The sequence below is a fragment of the Loxodonta africana genome, chromosome 9, assembly GCF_030014295.1.
Source record: "Loxodonta africana isolate mLoxAfr1 chromosome 9, mLoxAfr1.hap2, whole genome shotgun sequence".
In the NCBI taxonomy this organism is placed as follows: domain Eukaryota; kingdom Metazoa; phylum Chordata; class Mammalia; order Proboscidea; family Elephantidae; genus Loxodonta; species Loxodonta africana.
Window position 1 is genome coordinate 83204526 of NC_087350.1, and position 23803 is coordinate 83228328.

General features: G+C 55.7%; 1 protein-coding gene across 1 annotated transcript; it reads left to right on the forward strand.

The window, feature by feature from the left end:
* The first annotated feature begins 3354 nt into the window (after positions 1-3354).
* Positions 3355-21375, forward strand: CNTFR (ciliary neurotrophic factor receptor). The gene is made up of 8 exons (XM_064291793.1): positions 3355-3495; positions 7634-7867; positions 14931-15048; positions 15193-15383; positions 16631-16794; positions 20111-20291; positions 20592-20760; positions 20848-21375. Coding segments are annotated over exons 1-8 (1143 nt in total). The 5' UTR covers positions 3355-3410; the 3' UTR covers positions 20849-21375.
* The last annotated feature ends 2428 nt before the right edge of the window (positions 21376-23803 follow it).

Consider the following 23803-nt stretch of genomic DNA (forward strand, 5'->3'; position numbering starts at 1 on the left):
GATTCAGGGACTGCTGGGCACTGGGCTCCTTTCTTGCTAGCAGGGTACCATCTGTTCCCTCTTCATTCTGGACTGGGGCCAGAGGCCAGGCTGGCTCCCTTGGGGGGCCTGCAGGGAGCTGGGCTGGTTTGTGCCCCAGAGCCGTGGGGCGTGGAGTTGGAAAATTCCTGGGAAAAATGTTCTTTGGCCTGGGATGGGTGACCTGAGGTGAGCTAGGGCAGGGCGGTGCATGGCCTGGATGCCTCTGGCCTTAGCCTCCCCACCTGGTGAATGGGTCCCAGCAGGGACTTTGAGGAAAAGGGGAAGTGAAACTAGCCTGAGGCTTCCTGGATCCTGAGAAGCAGGGGCAGGGATGGGGTGGGATCTTAGTCCACCCCTACCCCCTGGAGGCTGAGGTTCTGGATCTCTAGGGAGAAGCCCAGTAGCCCCTGGGAAGGCCCAGCACTCACACTGCCCTCACACTGGAGTGGCTAGGTGGGCTCAGAGAGATGCTCTAGGATGGGCACAGAGACCCTGGGGTCTGTCATTCTCTTTGGGTCTGTTCCTCTCTGTGTCCTTGAATCTCTACTCATTTCCTGTGCTCCCCGTTTCTCTCCCTGCGTCTTTTCTACTCTGTCCATTTCTCCCTATTTCTGTTTCTCTGTGGCCCTCTGGGTCCCTGCTTATGTCTCTCCCCTTCCCCCTGCCTCTCTGTTCCCCCTTCCCTGGGTCTCTTCCTTCTCTGAGCACCCCCACCCCTGCAGTGTCTGTTTGGTACCCCATCCCCCACCCTCTGCAGCGCTCACGGCAGCGCCTGTCTCCCATGGCTGCAGCCCCGTTGGCCCAGGGCCCGGCCCTTACAGTAACTCATCGGGCTGATGGAGGCGACTTTGATGAAGAAGCCACCCCTCCCCCTGCGGGGGCCTGAGTATGCGCCTGTTGTGCGCAGCGTGTGCCAGCATGCGTGCACACCCGTGCCTGGCCATCCCCTTACCCGTCCCACCTGGCCAGGACCAGGAAGGAGCTGGGAGGCCACCTTGACCTAACCTCAGTCCACTCTGCCTGCTTCTCTGGCTCTGCAGACCCTGGCTGTGCTCCCAAGTGATGGGCAGTGGGCCTGGCACTGAGGTGGGGTATCTTCCTGACTGTGAAGAGGAAGGGACAGACAGATGGCAGGGATGGTGGGGGAGGGGCTGAGGGTCACTGGCAGGGGTCAAGGTAGGGGACAAGATAGGCTCCAGCCTCTCTCTTTCTCCAGCACCAGTTCTGAATTTGGACAGCCCTGGGTTCATTTCCTGGCTCCCCTGCTTGCTGGCTATGTGGCTCTGGCCATTGTCTTAACCACCTAGGCCTGAGGACTAGCCGAAGATGAGGGAGAGGCTGAGATCAGGAGGAGCCAGGCCAAGGGGTAGCTAAGGCTCAGGAGTCACTGATGTGTAGGAGGAGTAGCTGAAACCAGAGGGGGCATAGAGAGAGGAGTTGTGCCAGGAGGGGCAGGTGGAGCACCTGCAGCTGTGGCTGGAGGGAAACTAGGTTCAGATGAGGGGACGTGCCTGGTGAGGGCCAGGTGTAGGCACAGGGCAGACAGGATCCCTCTCCCAGAAAAGAGTCCTAGAAATCAGATTCTCTCCATCTACTTAGGATCCAAAAAACCCCAACTGCTATAGGCTCTGAGACCTGCGTTTCCCTCCCCTCTGCTAAAGCTGTGTCTGCAGTGTCTCTAGCTGTTTCTCTGGCAGTGTCTGTGGATGTATCTGGCAGTGTGTCTCTGTCAGGTTCTCTGGCTGTGTGTCTGGCTGTTTCTCTCACTATGTCTGGCAGTTTCTCTGGCAGTATTTCTGATGGTGCCTCTGGCTGTGTCCCTGACAGTTTTTCTGGCAGTGTCTGACTGTCTGATGGTGTTTCTGGTAGTATGTCTGACTGTGTGCCTGACGGTGTCTCTGGCAGTGTTTTTAGTACAGATCCTGCCTAACTGAGCATCTGGCAGTGTCTCTGGCTATTTCTCTAGCTGTTTTTTTGGGTGTTTGCCTGTTTGTGTCTATCAGTTTCTCTGGTATTTCTCTGCTTGTGTGTCTGACAGTTTCTCTGGCAATGTTTCTAAAAGTGTCTCTAGCTCTCTGGCTATGTCTCTGATGGTTTCTCTGGCTGTGCTTCTTGTTTTCTCTGGTGGTGTGTCTGGTTGTGTCTGGCTGAATCTTCCACAGTGTTTCTGACAGGCTCTTTGGTGGTGCTCGGCTGTCCTCTGGCCGTTTCTCTGGCTGTGTCTCTGGTTGTGTCTACCTGTTTTTCTGGCTTTGTCTGGTAGTGGTACTCCCAGTGTCTCCATTATATAGACAGATAGAGGACTGGTACTGTTTCTTTGGGGTTCTGTGTTGTTGTTTGGGGCAGTGTCTCTGTCTAGTGTCTTCTATGTGTCTGTATCTCTGACAGTGGCTCTGGTTGAGTGTCTGGCAGTCCCTCTTGGAATCTCTGCTTCTGTCTGGCTGACAGTTCACCTCTCTTCATACTGGGGTGGGAGTCAAAATTGGGGTCCATTCTGCAGGAAACAGTTACTTCCCTGCCCTCAGGTGTGAGTGTATGTGTGTGTATGTGTGGGGGGCTTGTTGAATTCATCCCAGGAAGCAGGACAACAGGTGGCGGAGGCGGGGCACCAGATCCAGCCTGGCTTCTGGGAACATGGCCTGAGTGTGCCCTGTGTACCCACATGTGTGCATGTAGATACTGATGCATTTCGGCTGGCTGGGGCTTTAGGGCTTGTGGCAGTGGTGAAGGATGGGCTGGCGTCTCTGAAAGGACTTACATGTGCAAACCCCATTCTTCTCTTCATCATTGATGTACAGTAAAGCAGAAGCCACATCTGCCTTGGGTCACAAGGTCCTGCTGCCTTGGTACCCTGCTGCTCTGAGTTTCCCAGAGCCCAGTGGCAGGGCTTTACAGGGAGTAGGGCAGAGCCAAGGGGCTCCTGAGCATCCAGGTTTCAGGCAGTGGGCCTCCCATTCAAGGCAATTTAGAGAAGTACTGTCCTCCAATTAAGTTAAAATACTACCCTTCCAGTTTGTGATGTTTACAGCTAATTAGCCAACCTCACCAGCAAAGTTATTTTTTTTGTAGACAAATGGCCCTGGTATTACCAATGTTTTATAACTCATCCGTGGTTGACTACATCCTGCAGCCAGCAGCCTTATCGAACAGCAAACCACTGTAGGTTGCCTTCTACCATCTTAGCAAACCTTTGCCTACAGATGCCAATAATGTTGCTTTCTATTGCTTGAAAGAGGATCCCAAGCCCCATTAAGAAGGGCATTTGGGGTCAAGGTGCCCTGGCCCTGCAGCTGGGATTTCCCAGTCTTGCCTGAGAACAAGAGGGGGCTCCCCAGGCTGTTCCTGCCTGGGCTGATGCTGCCCCCTCCCCCGCCGGTTTCTCCCAACAGATGGCCGTTCCTGTCCCGTGGGCCTGCTGTGCTGTGCTTGCTGCTGCCGCTGCAGTTGTCTACACCCAGAGACACAGTCCACAGGGTGAGTGCTTGAGGGAGCTCCCTGCTGACCCCCTCACTGAGGGCATGAGCCCTCATTGGCACAGCTGCACACTGACACCACCCAGTAAGGACCTGGCATTACCACACATGAACACTGAGAGGGACGTGGAGTCATATGACACATGCAGGGTGACCCACTGATGTGGTCTCCCAGGCACAAACCCCCTATAGTCACACTTGGGTGGTCACATGCTGATGGTGTCTCTGGCTTGAAGGGACCTGTCCCTCTTCCCACCAGGGTGGGTGTAAGGTACAGGCAGATGGGAGGGGCAGCTAGGAGTAGGGTCCCTGTAGGGCATCTGTGTGGAATGGTACCTTCTGGAGGTTTGTGGGAGTAGAAGCACTGAGAGGAGATAGTGGACAAGACTTTGGTCCCCTTCTATCCTCAGCCTCATCCTGGAGGAAAGATAGAGGACTGAGAACAAGGTGGGGGGACAACAGACTGGGTGACCAGTGGGAAAGGGCTGGTGCACTGAGGAAGGGGACAGGTTAGTGGGCTGGTGTGGCTGGAGGAGGGAGAAACTGTTCAGGGTTGGGCCACTGGCAGCCTTCCTGCCCCCACAATTTGTCCAGTGAGGGCTGAGTTCCCCCCACCACAGCCCACAGAGCAAGTAGCTGCACCCCTGCGGAGGAGCCAGGCACCGTCTTAACTTGACCCCCAGCCCTCCCACTGCATTTGAGGCAGCACCTTAAATAGCCATATCAGCATGAGGTCTGAACTTGAAATTCTCCTCGAACAAGGCTCAAAGTGTGGGGAACTTCCCCCTTGGATGGGTCTGCCCCACCACCTTTGCAGATCACGAGGGCAGGGAGGATGGGGGCATCTCTGGAGCTCAGGCACAGAGCAGACCTTGCTGGCTGAGCTCTGCCACCCTCAAGGCTGTGGGTTCAAGGAGTGTAGTGGGTCAAGGCTCCCATGGCCTCCTTGTGAGACTGACACTGAGACTTAGAGCAAGCCTGGCCAGCCCTAGAGCAAGCCTGGCCAGCCCCAGGACCACTTCCCAAAGAACAGTGGCCAAAGGGACTACCAGGCCAGCCCATCCTCCCCTGCCTGCAGTTGGTCTGCCCTGGGCTCCTGTGCTGACCACACCTGCCAAGGACCTACCAGTGGTCTCTACCATTGGCCTGGCCTCTGCCCTGAGCAAAGGGGAATGCTTGGGTGCGAAGACCGGGCCGCATGTGACCAAGGCCCTCCATCCCTGAGAGTGTGAGACTCTGCCCTTGTATGCATTAGGCTGTGTTCCTGTGTGAATGAGACCGTATCCCTGTTTGAGTGTCTCTGTGTGGTTGTGTCCTTGTGGGCAGTGTCCCATATGTGACATTGTATGTCTTTTGTGGGGCTGTGTCTTTGTGTTTGAGACTGTGCCCCATGTGTGATAGTGTCTCTCTGTTTCTGTCCCTTTGTGTGCTTGTTAAACTATCTCCCCATGTGTGAGACTGTTCCTACATTTGCCGCTTGTGCGTGCCTGTGATCTCATGTCAGGTGTTACCATCCCTGAAGTAGACAGCTTCCATGTGTGACCGTGATCCCATGTGTGACTGTGACCTTGTGGATGACTGTCCTGTGTATGCTTGTTCTTTGTGGGTGACCTTCCTGTGTGTGGCAGTGTGAGGTTGCTTAGTGAGGATGCTCGGGTTAGAGGACTGTTTCCGGCATGTGGTCCCCATGTGAGGCTGCGTGTGCAGGTGTGAGGGAGCTGTCGGCTCTGTCCCTCTGTTCTCTGTGTCCATGACCTCATCCTGTCTCTGTCTCTCATCCTGGCTTCTAACAACCTTTTCACAGCTGATTCCTTTGGAGCATTTGTCACCGCGTCAGGGCCAAGAGCCCCATCCTCCCCCTGCTGCTTGATTTAATTTCTGAAATGTACAGCACATCAGTAGGGGCACCTATGGGGTGGGAGGAGAGCTGTCCAGAGACAAAGGATTCAATCATTGCCATCTTTGGAGCTGTTGCATGACTGTGTGTATTGCCATTGTTGTGTTATTGTAGCCGTTGTGACACTCTGTGATTGTCATGGCACTTTGCCCCCTCCGCCTCCACATTGTAGCCTGTAGCTGTCTTCTGTCATGTGTTGTCACGTTTTCATTCCCACCCTGCCCTAACATTGTCGGACTGTCATTGTTGTCAGGTTGTTTCCACTTCCTTTGTGAGATGAGTAAGGTGTGGCGTGGAAGAGCTGTCCACGGCCATTGTATTTGCTGTGTTGTTTGGTCATCGTTTCCTCCTCTTGTGGCCAGACCTGCCCCCCAGCATTAAAGGGCCCATCCTGGGTCGGTGTTAGTTCTGAGCTGTTGTTGGTCAGTGTTGATGTGTTGCCCCTGGGACCATGATGGCCACTCCCCCTCCCCAACGGTCAGTTTTCAGCCTCCTCCTCAGGCAGCTGGATGCAAAGTCTCTGCTGGGGTTGGGGGGAGGGGGTGATGCAGGGAGAGGGGCTTGGCATGTTTCCTGGAAGCTCCAGGTTTTTGGAAGGGAGGCTAGAGGGGGGCTCAGTGGCTGGAGCTGGTGCAGGGGGGCTCTATGGCCTGAGTCTCGGACACTAGGCCCCTGGTCAGGGGAGGCCCCCATTCAGTCTCTGGTCCAGCCTCACAGCTGTGGCCTCCAAGGCCCCCAGCCACCGCCCTTCCGCCCGTTCATTCTCTGCTCGGCTGGTCTCAGGCCCCACAGACGAGTGGTCAGGGCTGGCTGGGTTTCCTGCTTCCCTCTCCTCTGAAGGGGACAGAGAGGCTCAGAGATGGGCAGGACACAGACAGGCAGTCAGGGAGAGAGACCCAGAGACCCAGAGAGACCCCAGCATGGGGAAGGCCACAGAAGCAACAAACAGGGACAGATGTTCCATCAGAGAGAAGAGAAGTACTGGGGAGGGGGCTGTGATGGGGGAGGGGTGGCTGGCTGGTGGAAGGGGATTCCCCACCCCCTGCAGTCCTGGTGGTGTTAACAAGTCTAATTAAGAGGCCATTGGCCCAACTTAATTGGCTCGTTAACAGGAATCGCCTCTGAAAACCCCCCAACTCAGTGGGGTGGCTCTCTGGAGGGGAGATGTGAGCGAGTGTTAACGAGGGATCCCGCAGACCCCCCCCCCTTCCTCCTCCTCCCCCTTTCCCACCCTCCCGCTGCAGATCTGGCTCTGGCCTCTGGCCATGACCAGGGAAGAAGCATCTGTCCTTCCAGGCTTGGGGAGCAGGATGAGGGGAGTGGAGAGGGGTCCCAGGATTCATATCTCCCTGGCTCTTCCTCCTTGCTGCTCGCTTGCTCAGCTTGCTCGCTAAGCTGTAGATCTGCATCTCTGACTTCCTCGTCCCACTTGCCTCCCCCACCTAGTGCTGGCTCTCGACAGGTGCTCCCTCCCACCCTTCCATCTCTAGTCTCCTGGGCTCAGTCCATCACGCCTGGGTTGCTGAGGCCAGGGCTGGGGGTTGCTTTTGGCTCTGACAGGCCCCTCCTGGGGGCAGGAGAGGAATGGTCAGCATGCTCACTCAGTCCCAGCACCCCCACCCACCCCATGCAGTTCCTGCCTTCCCAAGGTTGACAGCTGCCAGGAGTTCCCTAGGGCTCTTGTCCTGGACCTAACCATTCTCTCTTGCTGCTGCTTCTGCTGTCCCAGCCCGGGATGGTAGTAGGGGGAGAGGGTTCTCAGGGGCCAGAGTGGAGGAGAAGGAGAGATGGGGAGAGAGAGACAGGACAGAAAGAGACAAAGGTGAAGGAGAGAAAGAAGAGGGGGGAGACAGAGACAGGAGTCCAGTAGTAGGGCCCCTCAGCTCCAGCTTGACTGGGTGGCAGATGTCAGTGGCAAGAGATTAGGGTCACGGGGGTCAGGAAAACTTTTTAAAGGACCCAAGGACTGGAGGTGAAATAGTTTTTCACTGAGAACTGATCCCTCCTGGCACTCTACACAGACACACACAAAAGTTGCCCATTTACACACACACACTTGGAGACTTTCATGTACCTGCACACTTGCACCGTCACAGAGTTTTCACACTCACCAGTCTCTGGAGCCTGGCCGTGTACCTTACGCACAGTCGCAGGCTTTCATCCATGCAGGCTCACCTGGGGGAGCTGGGCAGGGCTGTGACCTGTGACTTCTGCCCTGTGTCCCCTGCCCCTCCTCCCACAGAGGCACCCCACGTGCAGTATGAGCGCTTGGGCTCAGACGTGACACTGCCATGTGGAACAGCAAACTGGGATGCAGCTGTGACGTGGAGGGTGAATGGGACAGACCTGGCCCCTGAGCTGCTCAACGGCTCCCAGCTCGTGCTCCATGGCCTGGAACTGGGCCACAGCGGCCTCTATGACTGCTTCCACCGTGACTCCTGGCACCTGCGTCACCAAGTACTGCTACATGTGGGCTGTGAGTGTTGCCCTTGACCCCTCATCTGACCTCCTGCTTTGCTCAAGAGGATTGTCAGTGAGGCCCAGACCCCTGGCCCAGATCAGATCCCCTTCCTGTGGGCAGGGATGGGGATGGGGAGGTGGCTGCCACCCCCTGACTCTTTCCCTATGACTTTAGCTTGCTGTTCTGACCTCTGAGCCCAGTTTTTCCCACTGAGCCAGACCCATGGGCATTTTACCCATTTATCCCACCCTCCTGGAGGTCTTTGAGATCCTGTTCCCTATGACAAGATGGGGAGAAGAAGGCTGGCAAGGCATGGTCCATCTGGGGCTAAGTGGGATCACAGCTCTGAGCTGGTGCAGCCTGTGTCTGGTTTCACAGGGCCTGGCCATAATGGCTTTAGGGAGAGAAATGGGGCATGGGCTATGCAGGTGTAGGTATGAGTACTTTAGGAGGCCCCTAGGAAGGAGGAAGGCTTCCAGGAGTAGGAGGCACATGGAGACTTGTAGGATTTGGAAGATACATTGGAAATGTCATTTCTGGCAGAGAGCCGAATGTGACTATAGACCTCAGAGGCTGGGAGGGCATGGAAAGGCCACTTGGCACAAATGAGGGGAAGGAGACTAGGGAGAGGGCAGAGATGGCTTATGATCCTGGAAGCTGGGGAGTGCCAGGGAGGGTCAGGGTCATGTTCTTAGAAGATCCCTCTCACTGCAGTGAAGGGAGGCAGTTAGAGGGGACAAAGCCAGGGCAGGAAGAACAGGAAGGAGGCTGTTTCTGGGATCCAGGAGAGATGTGAGGACCTGGGACCAGGCCACAGAATTAGGGAAGTTGAGAGGGGGTGGTTGGATCTCCAGAGGTTAGTGATGGATTGGCGGTGGGAAGACAGGAGAGCAGAGAGTAGGAGGAGTCAAGACAGCTGTCAGGACCAGCCACTTTGACAGGGACAAAGCAGAAGGGTCAGTGTAGAGGATAAGATAGTGTGTTCTGCTTGGACAATGTCTTGGTTTGGGTTTCTCTGGAAGCAGATTCTGAGATGAGAATTTGTGCGCAAGTAGTTTATTTGGCAGGTGATGGAAACACCGTAAGGGAGTGAGAAAGTGGCACAGAAAAAGGAAGTTAAGATAGCCAATAAAGAGTGAGTCATCAAAGCCATTACCTCTGGGCAAGGAGCTTAACCCATCGAAGGAATTCTGGGAGCTAATGAGGGGTGAGGAGCTGTGGTGTTTACATACTGACTCCTGACTGTTATGGTTGAGGGATTCTCCTGGGGTGGGGTTGGGGTGCTTTAATTCCCCAGTAGTTTTGGCCTGATGCCCCAGCTGGCAGAGTGGGTTTTGGTGGCCAAAGAGAGCTCTTAGACAAATAGCTGCAGAAGCTGGCAGTGGGAAGTGGTGGGGTAAGGGATCTGCACACCATCAAGATCTGCCACAGACGTGTTGGGTTGGGATCCTTGGGGAACAACCAGGAGTTGATGGATCTGAGGCCTGGGGCTCAGGGGAGAGGCCTGTGCTGGAGATGGGGATTTGAGGGGTTGCCAGCATCAAGGGGATGGGCAAGGGTGAGATGGCCAAGGGAGAGATTGTGGGTGAGGAGAGAAGAAGACCCAGAATTGAGCTCTGAAGACCATCAGTGTGTAAGGGGTGGATGGAGAGAAACAAGCCACTAATAGCAGTAAGAAGGAGCAAGAAGGAAGGCTGAGGGAAGACCAGGTGAGTGTGATTTGGAAGAAGGGTTTGGAGAAGTATGCGTGAGTGCTGCTATGGGCCAGGCAAGGGGGGAGCCCTGCAGCCATGCACTCCAACATCTGGGCAAATACCCCGTTTCAGCCAGAGGCATCTGCAAACAGAGTAGATACTCTGAAAACAGCATCATGTTTCTTCCATTTCTTTTCTCCTTGAACCAAAGACTTAAGCTCCTCTGGCCTCCTCCCATTCGGATGTAATACATCCTACTGCCTGGAGATGGTTTCTTTGCTCCTTGGAAGCTACCCAGAAGATGCTGAGGGACTTTGGTGCAGGCCCTTGCCCCCATTGTTGGGAGACTGATGTGGAGAACCATGTGAAATGTTAGATTAAAGGGTTGCTCAGGGTCCTTCACAAAAACACTGACCCACCAGTGGGGCTGGGGAAGAGGTAAAAATATGTTTTAGGGAGAATGTACCCTCTCCCACAGAAAAGCCTTTTATGTATTCAAACTGGAGCTAAAACAAAAAACCAAACCCATTGCCATCGGGTTGATTCTCTGCCCCATAGTGTTTCCAAGGCTGCAATCTTACAGAAGCAGACTGCCGCATCTCTCTCTTGCGGAGTGACTGGTGGATTCGAACTGCTGACCTTTTGATTAGCAGCCAAGTGCCAACAGGGCTTCTTAAAAACAAAACAAAAAACTGTAGAGATGGCATTCATAATTGAACCTCTTAGTTGCAAGCCAAGGGTGGCATGACCCCTGTTGGCCAGCTTGAGAAATGCCGGACCAGCCTAACGGTGTCCTTCCTGACCCACCCACCCCAGAGTCCATCAGAACTGGAGTACTCAGTTTAGCTTTGGGCCTTGGCATGGGGAAAAAGCCCATTTACTGGGTGCCATGGAAGAAGAATGAGGCCATCTTGGCACCAATCACCTCCACACTCCATCTTCTCAGTTTAGGTCCCAAGAGTCTTTAGGATGGACAAGGCTGGCAGCAGATGGATGGGCCTTGATGACCCTGGGCCCCCTTTTCTGATGAATTGACTTGATCTTTGGGAGGTCACTGCGGGGAGGGAATGGGTCTTGAAGTAATGTCTGTACTCACAGGACATGCCCACAGTTGCCCTGTTGTGACCAGAGCCCAGACCTTTTCTACATAGCGCTCACCACCCCCCAGGCCCCGCCTGTCAGAGGAGGGCTGGCCAGGACTTGGCTGTAGCATTAGTATCAGGTACTTATCTCTCATTGCCTTATTTCCTCGTAAAGACCTGGCAGAGGAACAGGGGTGTTAATCATGATTGTCTCAGTCACTTTATATTAGTAACAAGAGACTGGGTATGGCAACACTCAATATTGAATTATTCTTCTCATCAGCTCTCAGAACAGGACAGAGTTAGCCCTGATTTGTTGATCATTCAAACTAAAAAATGTTTAATATTATCTTAAACATATAAGACTTTCCTGCCTTTATTTCTGAGAGAAATCAATGTCAATATTCTGTTAAAAGTCTGCTTAACCAGGCTGATCCCTTAACTGCTTTCTCCTGCCCTGCCCTCCTGCCTTCAGATGAATACTCACAAACAGAGCTCAAGGAATCTCTTACCCAGGATTAGGAAAGGACCCTCCAGGTTAGGAAACAGGATCCCAGAGTTCCTTTTAGTAGCATCCTTTTGTTCACTTGTTGTTGTTGTTAGTTGCCATTGAGTCAGCTTCGACCCATAACAACCCTATGTACAACAGAACGAAACACCATCTGGTCCTGTGCCATCCTCACAATCGTTGCTGTGCTTGAGCTCATTGTTGCAGTTGCTGTGTCAGTCTGTCTCATTGAGGGTCTTCCTCTCTTTTGCTGACCCTCCACCAAGCATGATGTCCTCCAGGGACTGGTCCTGATTTTAAGTTAAGCAGGTTAGAGATTGAAATGATTTTTTAAATGGACAATTCCTTGTCCAGTTTTTAGAAATCTTTATTTGATGGTCAGGAAGTGAAACTCCAGACCCCCTGGTTCAGCACTACTTTCCCTCAGCCCTGATTCGCTAAGTAAAGAGTGGGTAAGAGGGCTGTGGTTGAAGAAGAAGGTGCCTGGGGAGAAAAGATGGGTGGGAGGCAGGAGGGGGGCATTTGGGAGTCTGGAAGTTAGGGTGTCTCGAGGGATGCCATGAGATAAAGTTGGGACAGGCCATGGGCCTTCAGTGCCAGGCAGGAGGGTGGGGCCTGGGCAGGGCTGGAGCTGGGTCACCCGACCCCACCCAGCCTGATCTGGCCTGGCCAGGGCTGTGGGCAGTCTGCCCCTCCTCCTCACTGGGCCGGCGGGCAGGCTTCGTGCGTGCCGGGGGCTCCAGCCCAGGCGGGCTGGCGAGATGAGAGGAAAAACATGCGGTTTGGTGGGCTGGACATGGAAAAACAAGCCAATTAGGAGGAAAACAAACAAACCCAGGGCCAGTGGGGGCACACGCACGCATGCACATGCACACACAGCCCCGCATGGGACCCAGGGACACCCTGTCCGAAGCTGACACAGTCACTTGGACGTCTCAGGAGCCCCCCCCCAACCAAGGGGCAACTCAGGATGCCTGGGCAGCCAGGAGTGCGCCTGTACACCCAGCGTGTGATACGAATGCGTACGAGCTTTTGATCACTCTCTCCCTCAGCATGCTCTCACATGGTGTTCAGCTCACACGTGTGAACACGCTTGGAATTCTGGGCATCTTCCCACACCCACAGTTTGAAAAACTACTCAAGCTTCTATGCAGTGTCTCATGTGTGTAGTCTTGCTGTCACCATGTGTTTGACACACAATGTCACACTTATTCTCACAGAACACCTCACCATACAGGCTCACATACAATCTCGAAATCAAACAGCTGCACACTGAGTTACATGTAGAAGCAGTTATTCGGTCACAGACAGCCTCAAATAGTACGATGACATGATTGCCTAGAGTCTTAGTCACACATGTGAAGCCCACAACCAGTTAGTTGCTCACAGTCAGCCTCTCAGAGTTCCAAGTACATCTTCACAATCGTCTTAGAAGCATCTTAAAAATACTCTCACAACAGGACTGTCCTGTAATCTCACACTTGCTCTCTCATAACACCCCCACCTCCGCCCACCCAGTCCCTCAGCTGGGCTCCAGCTGCAACAAGTCACTCCTTTTCTTCCTTTTCTTTGTTTTTCTTTCCTCCTTTTCCCTCTGAGAAACCTGGTCCCTGTCAGGAAACCCAAGCTCTTCCCTGCTCAGGGCCCAGGGCCAGGCAGGAGTAGCCAGATGACAGACAAAGCTCCCGCCTGGCCCCCCAGACCCCCTTGCACTGCCCAGTCAGAGAGGGGAACTGGTTTCAGGGGGTGGTTGGAAGGGGATGCAAGTCTGAGGGGAGAGGGCAGTCTGAGGAAGAAGGAGACTGGTCAGTGGGGAGGCTGGCTGGGGGAGGGGGCCCATGAGTCTAGTGCCATGGCCCGCTCTGCCCTCCGAAGAGTCTGAGGTGGCAGGGCGCTGACTCTGCAGGCTTCAATCCCTTACCCGCCCCCCCGCCCCGCGCCCTTCTCCTTTGAAGCTGGGGGTTGGGGGGGTAGCGGGCAGGAGCGGGGAGTGGAGGCTTTTCGGCCGACCTCGGAATGTCCTTTCCTCCTGGGGTGGCTGCCAACTCTGGCCTGGCCCACAGGCCCCCACAAGGCACTTCCTGTGTCCTTGGCCGCCCCCCACCCCACCCCCATGCCTCTGCAGTCCTGGGCAGATAGGGAAGGGACACGAGAGGCATACAGTATGAACATGGAAGAGAAACAAGATGAACCTGGGGCCGGGAAGGCTTCCCAGGAGACGAAGACAGCAGTGGGCAGAGCAGAGGTTGCCCCTGCAGGAGCCTAGCTGGGCTCTGGCTCTCCCCTGCAGGTCCGGGGGTGGTGCTGCCTTGGCCCACAGCATTACCCATTTCACCTGTTATACCTCAAGCTTTCCTGATGCCCACCTGCCCCCTCCTCCCTTCTGCTGCAAAGCCAGATCTGGGCCTGGGGGTTCTGCCCCAGACCCCTCCCTCCAGAGCTTCACACACAGTGGCCATGTACATGCAGTCACACATTCACACAATCGTGTGCACAGTGGATGAAAGCCCACAGCTCCCCACATGTCACCATGGCCACCCTACAAGCATAGACACGCACTCCCCTTCACCGTGCCTGGATTATTGAGCTGCCCCCTCCCATTTCCTGTCCACCTGTCAGGCAGGGGGTGGGGGCACACAGGAGGGAGGTGTCAGTGTCCCTGGAGCCCTAGACGGACATTCCTTGCCTGGGTCAGATCACAGAAGCAGCCTCCTTCCAGGAACCTGAGCCGCCTGTCCTCACGCCTTGCCCAATGCCTGAGGGTGGGACAGCTGGGCTAAGTGCTCACAGCAGCAAAATGAGTGAGGCTGGAGAGCAGAAAGGACTTCCCAAGTGTGTCGTGGGGTTTAGTCCCCGCCCGGGCTTGCTGTGTGAACCCAGGCACGTTGTCGTCCCTCTCTGGGCCTCTCTGTATTCCAGAGAGAAGGCAGCCCCTAACCATGCAACGGGCTTCTTATAGGCTCTGTGATGAGAAGCTGGGGGCTGGGGGTGGGGTGAGATGCACACCAAGGGACAACAGGTTCCTCTCAACAGGCACATGTATAGACATACACAGTAATACATGAGCACGCACTCTGAGAGCCACATCTGGATTCATATACACCCGCATAGAGACTCCTACATATGGACCCACATCCAGTCACGGGTGGGTCACTCGTTCATGTAATACACAGACATGCATCTACATATGTATCCACGCACTCAGATGTGTACATAGATATGCACGTGAACAGCCGCCCAGTGCTCTGTTCCTCTGTAGCTGCCAGGCCTCTCCTTCTGTCTCAATCTCTGCTGAGGGCTTCCTGCAACCATCACCATGGGAAGCCTGGGGTGTCTTCTTCAGGAAGTACAGCCTCATCACCCCAGCAACCAGAGGACCCAGTCAAGGCTCTCCTTGGCCTCTGTTGCATCTGCCTGCTAAGGCCTGTCCTCCTCTGGGAATGGACACAGTGTGGCAGGAGATGTGGGGCTGGGGCTGATCCCCCCAGACAGCACCTCCATCCTGTGATTGATGAGCTGAGGCCTGCAGCCCCCTGCTCCCCGAAGGTCCCGCCTCCATTGAGCAGGTGGGGGGTGCTCCCTCTCTGCACAGCCCTTGTTTTTCTTTAATTAAACATCTGGCTCTCTGTGGCCTGGGAAGCCTCAGACCCTTGCTGACAGCACCCCCCACCTCTGGCGTTGCTAATGGGTTAGGGGGTGGGGAAAGCTGGGGCTCTGGGGCCCACCTGTCCCCACACTAATGCAGGGGACTGGGGGCTCCAGGAGTGCCCTGACCATGTTGTCCTCGCCCCCAGTGCCACCGCGGGAGCCTGTACTCAGCTGCCGCTCCAACACTTACCCCAAGGGCTTCTACTGCAGCTGGCATCTGCCCACCCCCACTTACATCCCCAACACCTTCAATGTGACCGTGCTGTGAGTAGCTGCGCCTGTGACCCACTCCCAACCCTGACCTCTGACCTCACACCTGACCCCCCCCCCATGCCCTCAGACCAATCCAGCCATGGGCTTGACCTCCCCCCAACCTCTGCCCCACCTGACCCTTAATGTTGGTAATGGTGCCTGGGCCCTGCCCCTCCCCAGGCATGGCTCCAAAATTATGGTCTGTGAGAAGGACCCGGCCCTCAAGAACCGCTGCCATATCCGCTACATGCACCTGTTCTCCACCGTCAAGTACAAAGTCTCAATAAGTGTCAGCAACGCCCTGGGCCACAACGCCACAGCCATCACCTTCGACGAGTTCACCATTGGTGCGTGGTTGTTGGGGGGGATCCCTTCTTAATACTCAAGTGGGAGTGTGTAAGTGGATGTGTGCCACAGGTGTACACTGACATTGGTGAGGATGCTCACATGTGTGCACCCTGACATCTGTGTGAGGCATGTGTGTACCTGTGAACATAAGAGTGAATATCCTTTACCTGTGGGGGCCAAGAGGCATCTCCAGCAGCTCTTCCTATTGTCCCTTTAGCTCCCAGACCATGCAGTAGGGGGAGGGGGGCAGGCTGGGCCAGACCCTTGAGCAGCTGCAGCCTCCACACTCCCCCCCCCCAACGCTAATGGCTTCCTTACGGCCTGTGATGAATGAGGTGTCAGAACAGGAGACAGGACTGGGACAGATACTCCCCTTCCCCCGCCCCATCCCAGCCAGACCCGCTGCCTGCCCCTGCCCTATTCCAGGCAGACCTGCCTCCTCCTATCCCATCTTAGCCAGACCCAGACTCCCTGCCAGCTCCTGTCCCATCCCAGGCATACCTCCTGCTTGCCCCTGCCCCATCTCAGTTAGACCCCCTGCCTGCCCCTATCCCACCCCAGCCAGGCCCTTTGCCTGTTCTTGCCCCATTCCAAGCAGATCTTCTGCCTCCTCCTGTCCCATCCCAGCCACATCCCCTGCCTACCCGTCTTCCTCTTCCACTCTGATTGCTAGATCCCCAGCCAGACTCTTTTCTGCATGAGCTAAGCCTTTAGATGCACCCATCATACCCCCAACTACCTCCAACCCAGATCTGTAACACCTGTGGACTGTCCTATAACTTTGACTCACAGAGCAGCTTCAAACCCAGATCCATCCAAGGGAGGCAGTATCTCAGTTTGGAACTGGAAAAGTTGAGGTGACAAACCAGATTTGGGGGAGTGTGTGATGCTGGTGCAGGAGGGGGTGATCCAGGTGATGATGGAGGTGATGATGGCAATGCTGAAGGTATTGTATAGGTTTAGTTACTGGGAGCTGGTCATCATGAGGATGAGGTTGGGATGATGGGATGAAGGTTGGGGTGTCAAGAACTGATGACAATGACTATAGTGATAGTCATTGGTGATGACAGGGATGTCAGAGATGGAAGTAATGGTTTTCAGTGGTGGCTGCCAGGATTGACAGAGAAGATGGCAACCATGGTGATGAGAATGGCTGGTGATATGAGGTCAACATGATGGCTGGAGCTGACAAAGTGGGGTTGTTTTCAGAGATTGCTGTGGTAATGAAGCTATGTTTCCTGAACAGTGAAGCCAGACCCTCCAGAAAATGTGGTAGCCCGGCCGGTGCCCAGCAACCCTCGCCGGCTGGAGGTGACATGGCAGACCCCTTCAACTTGGCCTGACCCTGAGTCCTTTCCTCTCAAGTTCTTTCTGCGCTACCGACCCCTCATCCTGGACCAGTGGCAGCATGTGAGTGCCTTGCCCTGCCCTGCCCACATCCTGGGTGCCTGAATCAGAGCCACATGGCCTGGGAGGCACCCATATCCTGGTGGTGGCAGCTCCAGTGTGGGCCTGAGGGCAGTCAGAGAGCCTTTCTGGGATGGAAGGACAGAGGTGGGCCTGGGAGATGGATGGATCCAAGGGAGGTATCCTATTTAAGGCCCTTAGGGGTTCCCAGTGACCCCACTAGTGCAGTGGGAGCATGACTGTCTTTGTGGTTCCCCAGGGTAGTAGAGAGAGATGCTGGAGGAGAGATGGCAAGGTGAGCGGTGTTTCCCTTTCCTTACGTCTGGCTCTGGGCTGTGATCATCTGTCTTCGTCTTTATACTCTGGCCCAGACCCCGGGCCTATGCTGGACCTAAAGGGCAGGACAGTTCCTGTCCTCAAGGACTCAGAGCTGGGTTCAGGGAGTCAGGATCAGGCAGTAGGGTCAAGCCTGGTCCAGGGTGTGAGTTCAGGCCATAACTAATGTCAGGGTTCCAAAGTCAGGCCTAGCTTAGGGGTCAGCTTAAGGTTATAGGGAAGGAGGCGACCTAGGCTGAGAACCAAGCAGTAGACAATGGTCAGTATGTGGTCAGGCTGTGGTCTGGATGCAGGTCAAGCTATGGTAGAAAGCTTTGCGGGGCAGTCAGGCTTTGGGGCAGGCTTGGGTTTCTCTTCTGTTGTGAGCTCTGAACCTATAGGGTTGTGGGCATCTGTGGCCCATGAGGACTGTGGGTTAGGCCTGGGGCTGGGAGAGTGCTCCATGGGGCAACCCAGGCTGGCTCCTAGTGGTCAACCTGTACCCCTACCGCATCCATCAGGTTCCAGCTCCATCTCCTTATGCCCTTCTCCCATCTGGCCTTTAAAGTGGGTAATTCGATTCCCCGGGCAGACGTCTGTCCGGGTTTCGGGCCTGGCCCCCACAAAGGCTGCTCACCCGCTCACATGTTCCCTGACAAGAGTCCGCAGTCCCTCCCACCTGGCCAGCTGCCCGAGCCTAATGCATTGCTAATAACCAAGGTCTAGTTTCACAAGCCCCCCTCCCCCGCTAACGAGCTACAGGCAGCAGCCCCGCGCGTCGCGGCGCACACGCCTTGCAGTGGACCTGGCACACTGCCCATTGCACACACGGGGACATGCACATACACACGTGGCCCCCAGCAGGTACCGTGTTCACACATGTGTGACTAACATGCCAAGACACTGCATCGGCCTACACCATGGGAAGAGCTGACCCCCACACACGGTCAGAGCAAAGTGTGTGGGCTCTGTGGTGAGAACATGCATGGCCCGTGGCACGTCCTAGCTCGGCTCTTGTCTCCTTGGCACTGGGGTTGGCTAGATTTATGGCTCCTCTGAATTTTAGTTTTGCTCTGAACAGAATCTACTCTTTTCCATCCTTGATCTTGGAGAGAGGCAGGTGTATGATTTGGGAGGCAGCACAGAAGGGGAAGCCCAGAAAACATTACTTGGATTTTCAGGAGGAGATGAAAGATACAGGCCAGGAATTGCACAAGAATGGGCACCAGGATGTCTGGCAGGGGCTATCTCAGCATGAACAAGAGCGAGGCGAGTACTGGGACCCAGCATGGGTTCCCTACAGCTCCTGCTGTGGCCCTAACTCAGCAGGGAGGCCTGGAGGGCATGTCTGACATCTGCTGCAGCAGGCAGGATGGAGGACCTAGAAGTGGATGCCAGGCACTAAGTTCCTGGCAACTGAGGAGCTATTCCCTTAAGGGGATGGATTAAGGGATTAGTGACAACCTAGCAAGAAGGGCCCAGGCCTAGGAGATGTGGCTGTCAGGAGAGCACTGGGGTTCCGGACCATGTTCCTAGAAGGATGGTGCCTACCATGACCCCACCAATGAGGTGACAATTTAATCTGCTTCCCATGGCTCTGTCCCTTTGGGGAAAGACGGATATGGAGGTCTGAGGGACAGAAACAAAGGAGGGGACTGGGGGCCAAATCCTGGCAAGAGGGAGAAGGAACTGAAGGAGCTGGGTCTACTTAGCCAGTGTGTCTTTGTGGAGCAGAATGGGTCTCTGGAGGCCAGAGGTGGAGCTGGGGCCCCAGGCCTAGGAGAGGAGGATCTTTGGAGCCTACCCACCTGTCAGGGCTGGGAGTGGGACCTGCTGAGCCCAGGTCTGGGCCCCAAATGACTCTGACTCTCACCCTGACCCTGACCTTTACCAGAGCCTCCTGAATCAGGGCTACAGACTTAGTGGGAATTGGAGGAGGAGTTTCCTGCTCTGCTTGGACCACACTGCACTCAGGAACACACACACATATACACACGTACTGGCAGCCAATAGGGTCAGATAGCCCAGACCCCAGTTTTCTGGGGGGAAGATTGGAACAGGGACCAAAAACACCCTAAAGCCAGACATGGCCCAGAGTGGCCCACTTCTCCGCCCCTGCCGGCTGCCCCTGTTTACGAGGCGGCTTAATGAGGCAGCGGGTGCTGCTGAGATGAACCAGAGCCCAGCCTGGGCCGGGGAGGGGCGCCGGACAGGCAGGCTAGCCTGGAGGGTTGGGGGGAAACCAACAGGATGGGGCTGGCCAGGGCGGGGGTGAGGTGGCGATACCTCCAGGAGGAAGTGGAGCAGCTGTCTTGTTGCCCTGGGGGCTGCCCCCCAGCCCATTTCCGCCTCAGGCCAGGTGATAATCCACACTGAGGTCTTCCTGCGGAGGAGGCCCAACTTGGGCCAGGCTGGTGGTTGTGGTGAGCACCTGGGAACCCTTGCTTGGAGTTGGACCCCGTGATAACTACAGCAGTGGCTGCAGTCTGTTTGCTGCTTCCCATGTGTTGTAGTCCTCATTACAACCCTATGAGGTAGATATCATCATTAACACCATTTTACAGATGAGGACGTAAAGGCACATGGAAGTTAAGTAACTTGGTCACCCAGCTAATAAGGGACAGCCAAAATTTGCATTCGGGCAGCCTTTAACCTTCTCACTAAACTGCTTAATGGGGGAGGAAGACAGCATGAGGTGGCTGGTACCATTTCCTCTCTTAATCTGTTCCTCTTGTCACCTCCAGGCTGGGACTGGTGGAGGGAGGTAGGGGGGAGGTACGGGAGCCTTGACAACCACAGTTGTCAACGCTGAGCAAAGGGGTCTTTATTCTCTCCTGGGGGTGTTTCCGGAATATTCTCAACATCCCCTCTCTCTCAGGGAAGTCCTCATCTACCCAGAGTTGTCTTCACCCTCCTTTTCCCATGGGTGCTCTCACTTCCTCTGGGGAGTGCCTCACTCTCCTGACCCTTGTCCTTACTCCCCTACCCCGTGGTCTGGCTGCAGGTGGAGCTGTCTGATGGCACATCGCACACCATCACAGATGCCTACGCCGGGAAGGAGTACATCATCCAGGTGGCAGCCAAGGACAATGAGATTGGGACCTGGAGTGACTGGAGCGTGGCTGCTCATGCCACACCCTGGACAGAGGAGCCACGACACCTCACCACTGAGGCCCAGGCCCCAGGTGAGCCCACCCTCGCCCCTGCACCTGTGCTCCCCAGAGTCCGTCCAACCCCCTTCCGGGATGCAGAGCCCCTGTTCCAGAGCTCGCCATACACTCTGTGGCCACTGCGCTCCTGTCTGTCTGTCCACCCTGCTGTTCTGTATAGTAGAGATCATTGAGCAGTCTAACCTGTGAGCCTTGGGAGGAAGGGGCTGTCTGATGAAGGAGGCAGCGCTGGGCTAAGCAGGAAGCATGAACAGTGTGCCTCGTGGGTGGGATCCCAGCCCCGGCACTGCCCTGAGTTTCCCCCATGCTCCCCAGAGACCACGACCAGCACCACCAGCTCACTGGCACCCCCGCCCACCACGAAGATCTGTGACCCTGGGGAGCTGGGCAGTGGCGGGGGACCCTCGGCACCCCTCTTGGTCAGTGCTCCTGTCACTCTGGCCCTTGCCACCGCTGCTGCCACTGCCAGCAGTCTCCTGATCTGGTAAGGTGGGTGGGGCTGGGCAGAGAGGAGGCCCCAGGGGCACCCACTCGCCCTCATCCCTCACAGCCCCCTGCCCTGTCTCCCTAGAGCCTGACACCCTGTGACGACATGACAGAGCATCTGCAGAGGAGCAGAAGCCGGAGCCGAGCCCGCAGACCCCGGTTTCTATTTTGCACATGGGCAGGAGGACCTTTTGCATTCTCTTCAGACACAATTTGTAGAGACCCCGGCGGGCCCGGGCCTGCCACTCCCCAGCCCCACCACATTATGCAGGCCATCCTCCCTCCCTCAGGGGAGGAGGACCATGCAGCTAACCCACCCACCAAAGACCCCCTTCCCACCCTTACCGTGCCCCCTTGGGCTGGACCCTCCAACGCCAGCGACTCTTAGGAGCCCTTGAGGGGCCTGAGGGGAGCCCCTCACATCCACAGTTTCTCCTCCTGCCCCAGCCTCCTGTCTGTCCCAGGGTCTCTGTTGCCACCATCAGATGATAAGCTCCTGATGCTGGGGGGGCCCAGCCATTCTCCTCCCCCCAGCGCCCAAACTTTTCAGTCCGCCCACCTCTGCCCCTGTTTTGTACGACCCTCCCCTAGCCCCCGCTCCTACTCCACAGTATTTAATGCCCTGCCAGTCCCTTCTAGTCTGACTCAATGGTAACTTGCTGTATTTGAATTTTTTATAGATGTATATACAGGGGTGGGAGGTAGGGGGGTTCTCATTAAACGTCACCATTTCATGAGTCCTTGGAACAGACCCACTTTGGAAGGATAACTGTCTTCCAAGGACCCTTCCCCTTCCAGGCCTGGAGGAGGAAAGAAGTTAGGGTTGGGGAGAGTGGGGAGAGAGAGTTCAGCTTTCATGTAGATGTGGTTGGAGGGAAGACTGTGCATCTTGGTGGGGTAGGGCTTCCCTGGAGATTGGTCTGACACCCCTACGCCCTCGTAGCCCAGGGCCACAGAGACCCCAGAGCACAGGGTTGTGACCACAGACAGTGTTGTAGGGAATGAGAGGGCCCATGGGCCAGCCCTGGAGACTACTAAACTCCTGGCTGGGGTAGAAGCCTTCCAAGGGCCCTCTCTGGAGCTCCCTTCCATTAGTGCCCAGGCCTGGACTCTACCCACAGGGGCAAAGATAGAAGAAGGTGAGGAGGCCAAGCCTCATCTTTTTGGCTAGGTGGGAGGTTCCTGCCAGCCAGGATACACTGTCCAGGGGCTCTAGCCGGTCAGGCCTGGGGTTCAGCCAGATCATACGGGCTCAGAGGACAGAGTGTCCTGGGCAGGCAGGAGGCTACCTGAAGGAGGAGGCCACTTGGACTGTGATTGGGGATTTGACTGCTGCTGTGGGACTAGAATTATGTAGTACAAGGTTTACGCCCAGGGTTAGATTACAGCTAGGACTCAGTGTGGGGTGGGTGGGGCAGGGCTCTGGCTTTACAGCAGTGGCCAGTCCTTGGTCTAGCTCCATACCCTGCTTATCCTTCCAGTCCCCAAGCTGGGGCTCCAGGGTCCCTTTGACTTCTCCTCCTCTAAGAGGCCCTTTTGCCGCCCCACGCCTGCTCAGGTAGTAGAAGCTACCTCACCAAGGCTTCTTAGCTGAGAATGCCCAGGGTGGGCCAAGCTGATAGTCACCTCTGGCCTGGATGTGAGGGTGTGGGGTAGCCCTGCCTTGGCCTTGCTCTAGGTGGCTGGAGCAAGAAGAGAGTCAAAGCTGTAAACATAGTCATGTCCACACTGACACACACTCCCTACACAGCAGGTATTAAGCACAACACTTGCACTCATCCAGACCCCCTGCCTTGTCACACACACCCCCAACACATACTCTTCTCCTCATTCTGGGGACAGAAAATGGATGCTTCGCACTGGTCTCATCAGGCCTAACTGGGGTCTTGTCCTGGCAGGGTGGGGGGCTCACAGTGCCTCAAGCATTGATGAATCAGGCCTAGACAGCACAGAACTTGAGTAGGGGACTGGTGAGGGGCTTGAGACTGAAGACTGGCTTTCCTCCTGGTCAGGCATCAGTGGACAGGAAGAGTGTTGCAGGAGGAAGCCTCATGGAGAGCAAAAGCCTGGTGTCAGGGTGGACAGGCCCATGACTCTTCAAGCTGAACAGCCCTTGCTATGAGAGCACATGGCTTGTCATTCCAGGTTGGACATTCTAAGAGGTGGCCTGCAGCTGTCTCTGTACTCTAACTGCAGTCTACCTGTCTGGTCCCTGTGAGGTGGGGTCCAGGCCTGAACCTATGCTCCAGGTCCAGGAGGGGTAGGGGCAATGGGGGGCCTGCCACCTCTTACCAATGACATTATATTCCTGGGATGTATCTGAGCCAGACCTCCTATGTCCTTGGGGTGGGTGGGTAGAAGCTACGAGTCCTCTAGCCTGTGCTGCTTTCCTCATTTGAGAGCCTTGGTCAGCTCTGACCCACCCAGGGCTTGGGCATCAGCAATCTGGCCTCCATTAAGAGCATGGGAAAGCAATTATGTGGGCCTGGGGAGGAGGAGGGGGCAGAGGGAGGGGAGGGGACTTGCTGGAGCCTCAGAGGCCGATGGAGAGGGGGATTGGGGCATCTCCGTGCCCCCAACCCCAATCCCCTGGAGACAAACAGAACCAGCCCCAAGGTGGCTAGAGGTTGGTGTCATGCCTCTGACTGGACTGGGTCTGGGTGGTCATCCCTCCTTGGGGGTCCTGGCCCCTCGACCTCACAGAGGCTGCTTGCCTTGGAGGATCTTGGCTGTAGTCTACCACTGCTTCCGTCGAGTACTGTCCCTCCACGTCTGTTATTTCCCATGGTGGTTCTGGGGAGCTGGGGATAAGTAGACATCAATTCTTGGAGCTAAAACATAACCCAGAAAATGAAAACACTGCTAGGGAGTTGGGGGGCTGGTGGGAGAGGTTTGGATCCCAGACCCAATGTGCACAGTGGCCTAGCCTTTTTGCCCACTAGTTCTCTCTGCTCCCCCAAGGTGCACTGGGATGGAGGGACCCCTGCTATGTTCTGGCCTAGCCCCCTGCCCACCTGATCTCTCAGTGCGGCTCTGTCCCA

What these genes read in the sequence shown, in the direction of transcription:
- CNTFR (XM_064291793.1), top strand. Translation starts at nt 3,411, where the DNA reads ATGGCCGTTCCTGTCCCGTGGGCCTGCTGTGCTGTGCTTGCTGCTGCC. An exon ending in AGTACTGCTACATGTGGGCT is followed by an intron (nt 7,868 to 14,930) that starts GTGAGTGTTGCC and finishes CCTCGCCCCCAG; the next exon opens with TGCCACCGCGGGAGCCTGTA. An exon ending in CTTCGACGAGTTCACCATTG is followed by an intron (nt 15,384 to 16,630) that starts GTGCGTGGTTGT and finishes TTTCCTGAACAG; the next exon opens with TGAAGCCAGACCCTCCAGAA.